This window comes from Gastrolobium bilobum, unplaced genomic scaffold (assembly GCF_033153095.1).
Source record: "Gastrolobium bilobum isolate Gb01-03AN ecotype WA unplaced genomic scaffold, APGP_CSIRO_Gbil_v1 utg28004, whole genome shotgun sequence".
NCBI classification, from domain to species: domain Eukaryota; kingdom Viridiplantae; phylum Streptophyta; class Magnoliopsida; order Fabales; family Fabaceae; genus Gastrolobium; species Gastrolobium bilobum.
Genome location: NW_026898917.1, coordinates 39,184 through 47,311, shown reverse-complemented (window position 1 = coordinate 47,311; position 8,128 = coordinate 39,184). Strand labels below are relative to the sequence as shown.

At 40.0% G+C, this 8,128-nt stretch overlaps 1 protein-coding gene across 3 annotated transcripts; it reads right to left on the bottom strand.

The window, feature by feature from the left end:
- LOC133285531 (alpha/beta hydrolase domain-containing protein WAV2-like) lies at window positions 1-8,128 on the bottom strand. Of its 3 annotated transcripts, none has more exons than XM_061482772.1 (8): window positions 7,699-8,128; window positions 6,820-6,855; window positions 6,637-6,715; window positions 6,456-6,510; window positions 6,260-6,376; window positions 1,344-1,508; window positions 782-1,025; window positions 1-296 (listed from the first exon to the last, which is right to left on the bottom strand). In XM_061482772.1, the coding sequence occupies exons 1-8, from the start codon at window positions 7,934-7,936 to the stop codon at window positions 280-282; spliced, it is 951 nt and encodes a 316-aa protein (XP_061338756.1). In that variant the 5' UTR covers window positions 7,937-8,128; the 3' UTR covers window positions 1-279. The 3 variants fall into 3 exon arrangements, with proteins under 3 accessions (XP_061338756.1, XP_061338757.1, XP_061338758.1); XM_061482773.1 differs by having other exon boundaries at window positions 782-997; XM_061482774.1 differs by lacking the exons at window positions 1-296; window positions 782-1,025; window positions 1,344-1,508 and adding an exon at window positions 3,088-3,803.

The window sequence follows — 8,128 nt, the reverse complement described above, 5'->3', positions numbered from 1 at the left end:
TCATACATGTCATTTGTCAGAATTGATCAGGTATCCGGAATATATCAAGACATCGTACAACATAGCAAAAGGTAATCACAAATTGTCTGGCCATCTTCCAAATTCTGTAAACGACAGTCCAACCAAAATTGTCCAATGATATAGTCTGATTTGGTTCACCATGTCCCAGTAGGAAGCATCTAACATAGAGCTCTTAAGGGCAGCAACTTCAAAGGGAAGAAACTCTTTGAATCCTTAGTTAGCGAATTAGTATCACTGAAACAATCTAATACCAGCTAATCACTTCTCCCCAGTATCTGGCAGCAGTATAAAACAACAATTAACAAGTGACTCACAAAGACTATATAAACATTTAATGCTAAAAAGAGGGCTAATAACGATCAAAACAACAATTAGATTTAAGTTTGAAAAGAACATAGAAAGGACACAAGGCAGAGCCCTGTAAAAAGAAAATTAAAGGAAACTTTCAAATCTGACAAAAATTTGGATAAAATCTATGCAACTAATTATATTCAGCATTAGAAAAAATAAAGCTGAGGACAAGCCTTGGAACGACGGTAAAATTGCTCCTTATGACTGGAAAGTCATGGAATTGAGTATAGATAACAGTCTATTTGCAAAAATGCAAAGATAAGACTGCATATAATCAACTCCCACTCTTACCCTCTCAAATCAAGGAGTCTTGTGGACCGGGGTTTTCCCTTTATTAGAAAAAATAAGGCTATCCCACTTTCTTAAGTCCACCCCAGTTTTGAAACACAACATGATTAAAAATTATTACTATTTTCAACTTTTGATGATCCGTTTTCCTTTTGTTCAGCAAGGGGCTGTCCAAGGAACTGCTGAATTGTTCTCCAGTAGTGATCACCACCAGCCAGCCAAGTATCCATATGCATGCCAGTAGGAAATTCCACAAAGAGACACTGATTATTACGAGTAGATGCCTTGGCATAAAGCATCTGCATATGTGACGGGGGCACCATTTCATCTTGCAACCCTGACAGAAAAAGGATTGGCTGCTTGATCTGCAATTAAGATGGTAATACAATCATTCCAGCTACACATAAATAGGAGGAGACTGGATGAGAACCAAAACAATACAATGTTCCTTTCTTAAGACAAAAAAAAAAAAAAAAAAAAAAAAGATTCTAAAAGTTAGAATTAGCATCAAGCTTTAAAACTTTAGAATAAAAAGATCAGTCAACTTTCTATATATTATGATTCATGAACATTTCATGTCCTATGCCCAAGTGACCTACAAACTCTAATCAAGTATCGTATCTATTACATGAAAATGCACAACTGGATAAGAAGGCAAAACTTGTTTTTCCAATATCCCTCACCTGGCCAACAACATCAATAGTACTCCATGGAGAACGTACAAGAAAATTGAGTAGTTTAGGACCGTTTGTACAGCTGCCTCCAATAAACCACTTCAAAAAAGGTAATAAAACTCCAGCCATATCTAATATAGACGTGAAAGTATTTTCCAGTATCAGTGCCGCAACCTAAAATGAAGAATGTAGATTAAACAATTAAAGGTGCATAAACAAATCATTGCTGAGGATAAAAATAAGAGAGCATTTTTGAAACCATTTGTCAGTATCACCTGGCTACTTATAGATGGTAGTGAAGAATATGTAATTAAGCCTTACAAAAGCGCAAGAGAATAGTTAGTAAAATACTTTTGACAAAAAATTCAAAATGCCCAAGAGCATCATCTCAAGTGGCAACAGGTCCCTCTGGGAATTGTTTAGTCTACCATCCCTCTCCGCACACCAAGTCATAGACCTCTTTTATGACCCCAAAAGTAAAAAATCCAAAGCAAAGAAAGCATGCTAAAAGAAAGGGATCCCTGGATAACATAATAGCAAACAGAAGCCTTTTGTGTGGCAACCAAACAACACAGCATCAAAAGCCTTTTCCCACAAAGTGGGGTCAACTACATGAATCAAACTTCTGCTTAAATACCCAAACTGCTACAAGAGTATCATACCACCCCTACTGGGGCCCATGCTGGTATTTTCAGGACGTTTCGAAGACTGTCCAAGTTTGGTTTTTGGCCTGGAATGAAAGGTGCAGTGGCTGTGTATGTAGCAGCCTGCCCAGTTTGTCAGAGAAGCAAATACCAAGCCACTTCCCCTGCGGGTTTGCTTCAGCCATTGCCCATACCCAATGCAATTTGGGAAGACGTTAATATGGACTTCATAGTGAGGCTGCCACACTATAAAAGTTTTGACACAATTCTAGTTGTCGTTGATAGGCTGAGCGAATATGGTCAGTTTATCATGGTTAAACACCCTTTTCCAGCAAGGAACATTGCTGAAATTTTTGTATGAGAGATAGTGAGGCTTCATGGAGTGCCTCTTTCCATATTTAGTAATAGAGATCCATCTTTTTTCAGCGTGTTTTGGATGGCGATCTTCAGATTACAGGGGACGACATTGAAGTTTAGCACGGCTTACCAACTGGAGATGGATAGGCAAACAGAAGTTCTTAAGAGGACCCTAGAGACGTATCTACATTGTTTTTGTTCGGAGCAGCCCGATCTATGGGGGGATTTTCTGCCTTGGGCAGAATACTGGTACAATACCAGTGCCCAGACTACTCCTTTCGAAATTGTTTATGGCAGAACCCCTCCCACCCATACAAAGTTCATTCCAGGCATCACGTAGATAGAGGTAGTAGCTAGGGCCTAGGGGTTTAATGGACAGGGATGAAGCATTGAAGCAATTGAAATTCCACCTTACACGGGCTCAAGATCATATGACCAGGAAGGCAAACCTACACAGGTCTCCCTCTTCCATTAAAGTGGGTGACTGGGTTTATTTAAAGGTTAGACCACACAGACAGCATTCCATGCCTATTAGGGTGCATCCTAAGCTTTCATTATGGGCCATTCTTAGTGACTATACAAGTTGGTGCAGTGGCTTTTCAACTCCAATTGCCTGACCATGCTCGTACTAGTATACATCCAATTTTTCATGTTTCCTAGTTGAAACAAGCCATTGGGGACCATAAGGTGGAGGACCAATTACCTGCAGACCTGCAGTTGGACGGTGATCAGTTCATACCTGCTCGGGTGCTGGCATCCAGAATAACTGTACAACATGGGCAGGAAGTTGAGCAAATCTTAATTCAGTGGAAGGATCGTCCAGCAGAAGAAGCCTCGTGGGAAGATGTACACATGATTCTACATCAGTTTCCCTCATTCAACCTTGGGGACAAGGTTGCTACCCGCCGGGATATATTGGTACGGTACTGTTGAGATATATAGTCCCACATTTCTCCAAAAAATTAGAAAACTCAAGAGACATATATTCTTTTGCATTATCACTGCGCAAAATTTGAATAGAAACATCAAATTGAGTATTTATCTTGGCACAATTTTTGATAAATTGAAAATAATTCAGAACGATTTTTCATTAAATAAACCCAAGTGCAACGAGATAAATCATCAATAAAGGTGACAAAATACTGAAAACCCAAAACAGACATTGACTCGGACCCCAAATATCAGAATGAACAATAGAAAAAGGAGCATCAGCTCTTTTATTGACTCTATTAGCAAAGGAAGAGCGAGTGTGCTTTCCTTGCTGACAAGAATGACAGTTTAAAGACTTAAGACTGGATAAAAAGGGAACCATATGCCGAAGCTTGGAGAGGCTTGGATGACCCAGACGGCTGTGAATTAGCTCAGGAGACTCTGTGAGAGAACAAGCTACTGGAGAAGGTGGTGCAATCAGATAGTAGAGACCTCGTGACTCAATGCCCGCTCCAATCGTCTTCCCCGTACCCGAATCCTGCATAGAAAAGGATTGTTTAGAGAAGGTAACAGTACATGAAAGAGAATGAATCAACTGGCTAACAGAGATTAAATTAAAAGGAATGCATGGTATATAATAAACAGAACGCAAAGTTAAAAGGGGAGTTGGATTGGCTTCCCCAATTCCACGAGCAAGAGCCTTAGTGCCATCAGCAAGAGTGACAGAAGGTAGGTTATTAGAATAAGAAAGTGAAGTGAAGAGATCTTTATTACCACAAAGATGATGAGTAACACCTGAGTCTATTATCCAGGGTCCAAGAGATGATTGATAAAAACAAGCAACATGATTACCAGTGTCTTGAGTAGGATGCTGAGAAGAAACCTTCTTGAGAAGTGCCTCATAGTCGGCACTTGAAAGAGTTACTAATCCAGTAGAAGGTGGTGTAGCATCAGTTTGAGCAAAGTTGGCAGTCGGTGGCTTCAAATGAGGGTACTTCCTATAGCAGCGTTCTTCAAAATGCCCAAGATTCTGGCAATAATTGCAACGAGACCTCTGTCGACGGCCATGTCTGTGACCGCGTCCACTGTTCCAATTGGAATCACTGGCTCGAGAAAAGAATGGAGATGGGGTAGTACTGGAGATGATGCCAGTCGTGTTTTTGGAAGCATAACTTAAGCCCTCCATCACAAAATAAAATAAAGGAGATGACCAGATCTGAAAATAGGAGAGGAAGGCGAGCTGTTCTGTCTCGGAATGGCCGAAAGTTTTTTTTTTTGCGTGAACAATAAAACTGTACGGACGCGGTGAACAATAAAACTGTACGGACGATGAACAGTGAATATGTACGGACGCTATGGACAGTGGATCGTACGGGCTATGAACAGTAAACCTGTACAGACGCGGTGAACAGTCTTTTTTTTTTTTTTTTGAAAACCCGCATGAACAGTGTAAAACCAAGCCGGAGGGACGCACGGCGTTAGAGGAAGAAGAGAACGCCTAAGCAGTGGGCTTAGGGTTTTAGCGGAAGCGAAAAATCCCCAGAACAAAGCTCTGGTACCATGTAAAGAACCTTGGGATACACCACCCCAAAAGCTAACTCAAAGGGTGGGAGTGCCCAAGGCCTTATAAAGGCCACATTAGTTGCCCACACAATCAATGTGGGACTATATATCTCAACACGCCCCCTCACACAAGAGCTCATTGGGCTTGATGAGTGGACAATGCAACAGGCCCAGCCTACCTGTGCTAAGAAACACCACAAGAGAAAGTGGGGGGCGGCGAGGCTCTGATACCATGTAAAGAACCTTGGGATACACCACCCTAAAAGCTAGCTCAAAGGATGGGAGTGCTCAAGGTTCTTTACATGGTATCAGAGCCTCGCCGCCCCCCACTTTCTCTTGTGGTGTTTCTTAGCACAGGTAGGCTGGACCTGTTGCATTGTCCACTCATCAAGCCCAATGGGCTCTTGTGTGAGGGGGCATGTTGAGATATATGGTCTCACATTAGTTGTATGTGCAACTAATGTGGAGTTTATAAGACCTTGAGCACTCCCACCCTTTGAGCTAGCTTTTAGGGTGGTGTATCTCAAGGTTCTTTACAGGTACTAATGAAGAGAGGGGATAATTCAGGAAAACCAAGGACTTGGAAGGTGTACCACAGGAGATTGAAGAGTTAGTTAGTTAGTTTGTAAAGTCAATTCTAGTGGGGGTGCTATATAATGTAATGACTTCACTGTTGTGGGGGGTCAAGACTTTACATTCGGAGAGAGTAGAACAGAGAGAGTTCAGTTGTAGTGGGGGCATATTGCCTGTAGAAAGAGGAGTTCTACTTTGTAATTCTTGCCAACCAAAGATCGATAAAGACTCCGTTTTCTGTTCTTTCATCTGAGTATCTTCCTTTCAATAATTTTCTTGACCCATGGCTGTATCACAAACATCACCATTATATTTCGTCAAGAACCAAGTCTTCGGAGCAGCAATTAGATATAAATCCTTTTCGTATTGTATGGCAACTAAAATATAAATAACTAAATCAATACTCCTGTGCAGAACAGTATTGGACAAGATTGGTCCAAAAAGTTCAATATTATTTTTCCATGTAACACTGATAATCATGGAGTTATGAATCTATCTATAACAAAAGAAACTCAGCAATGATTCTTTGGAGTAACATTATAAAATTTTATTTATTTCCCCCCCTTCTTTTCCCACAATCTTTTCTTGCTTTTTATTTGGGTTTATCGACTACCGACCCCAACTAGTTTGGGATAAAGGAGTTGTTAGTGTTGATGTTGATGTTGATGTTTATGCCATCTCTTGTGAACTTAGCAGGCTATGAAGTACATAGAAATCCAGGGTGTCAACAAAAATCCAAATCTCTATCAATTGTAACCGAGACATTCCACAGCCAAAAAGTAAAAACCCATCAATCCTGAGTTAGTATACTTGATGTGATACATCAAGAGATAAGTGCAAAGTTTAATAAGGGAGTACCTTGTCAGGGTTATTTTTTGTTAGTACAGCTCCAACTGCTCCCCCAAGTGACCGTCCAAATACGACTATTCTTGATGTGTCAATGTCGGACCTTTGACAAAGATGATCCAATGCAGCCTGGCCAGGAGACAACAAATTGGGAAAATTTTCGGAGTAAGAATCTTTTGACAACCAAAATAAGGGAATTAAGGCACACCTGAGCATCCTTAGTAATTCCGTGCTGAGAAGGAAAGCCATCACTTGCTCCATAACTGCTTAATTGAATGATATATATTAATGCCAATTGGGTCCAAAGGTGGTTGACATGTGGATTTTTAAAGACAAGACTCTGTGGACACAGAACTATATAGAAAAACTAACATTAATGTATGACATACCCTCGGTAAGAAAGCATGAAAACATTGCATTGTAACTGCTGCAACATTATGCGCATCATCTCCAGCCGATGAGCAATATCTAAAAGTCAGTAGTCAAGGCCTTTGAAAGCAAATTGAACAAGGTGAAGTAAATAAATAATAAATAATATTTAGCTTAACTCCAATCTTTTTAAACCAGGATACTTCCAGCATTTTCTTGAAAAAACAAAATGGTAGGACCTGCCAGATGGAACATGAAAAAAAAGACCACCATTATACCCACATCTAAGTTACAGAAAAGCACTGAACATAAAGAGAACATATCAAATGTGCACAAGCATGCACCATAAATACAATAAGACTTAAACAGCAACCATAACTAAGATTTTGTACTGTCAAATGCTAAGGCTTGATTCAACCATTTGATGTTTAGAACACTACTATCTGCTTATTATTCTATTATTTAAAAAAATAAAAAATAAAAATAAAACTCAGGAAAGGAAATAAAAAAGCATAACATTTGTGTTCGTCTAACATCTACTCGACACATACTGCACGAGATAAATAAATTCTACTCACACTTAAGACCAATCCATTCACAACCAACATCATGGCTCATTCAATCAGTATAAAATAATAACCTTCCTCCTTTTCAACCTATATCTTTCCCAAGCCAATTCTTCAGTTCAAGCAACAAAGAAGTAACGATTAATCTCCTAACCCAAAACCCAGCTTAACACCTAGAAACTAAAAGAGAAACATGAAACAGAAGGTAAAGCAAAACATTCACCAAATCAAAAACTACAACAAAATCAACTACCGAGCTTTTTCAAACTGCAGCGCAGAATCTCTCTCTTGTCTTTGCAAGCACACAATTCAAGGTACAAGGACAAAAATTGAAACCAACCCAATTGTAAAATCAGGAAGTTAACCCCAATTCAAGGCCAAAGGACATAAATTGAAACCAACCCAATTGTGAAATCTCAACAGGGAACAACACCCATCATCGCAAATCAACCGAATCAAGAAATTCAAACAAAACCCAGTTTCCAGATTGAGAAAAGGAATGAAATTGAAGGTGACCTTGGCAATGGGGGAAGAGCTTGATGAACCAAGCGTGAAGGCGAACACCATCAGAGGAAGTGAGCCAAACATCCTCGTAATTGAGCCTAAGGCGTGCTGGTGTGAAAGCGTAGGACTTGGTGAGACCTGGCAACACAGGCACGTACACAAGCTTCTCTTGAAAAGCCACCAATAATGCTATTCCCGTCACCACCAACCCTCCAACGCCATACACCAACGCGCTAACATACCAAACCATATTCTTGTCTTGTCTTTGAACTTTGCTTTGGTTCTTGTTTGTTAATGTTAATGTTTCGGTGTAATTGTGATTTGGAATTCGAAATTATTGGTAATGCAGTTAGTGTGTGTGTGTGTGTGAAACTGTGTATAGTTTGCGTGAAGTCGAAAAGTGGAGGGAGGGAGAGAAAATGCGTGGCTTCAAGTTTCAGGC

Excerpts from the sequence above, each read along its gene's own strand:
- LOC133285531 (XM_061482772.1), bottom strand. The coding sequence starts at position 7,936 with ATGGTTTGGTATGTTAGCGCGTTGGTGTATGGCGTTGGAGGGTTGGTG. Across the intron at positions 6,856-7,698 it reads GCTCTTCCCCCATTGCCAAG|GTCCTACCATTTTGTTTTTT; the intron begins GTCACCTTCAAT and ends TCCATCTGGCAG. Across the intron at positions 6,716-6,819 it reads TTTTCAAGAAAATGCTGGAA|ATATTGCTCATCGGCTGGAG; the intron begins GTATCCTGGTTT and ends ACTGACTTTTAG.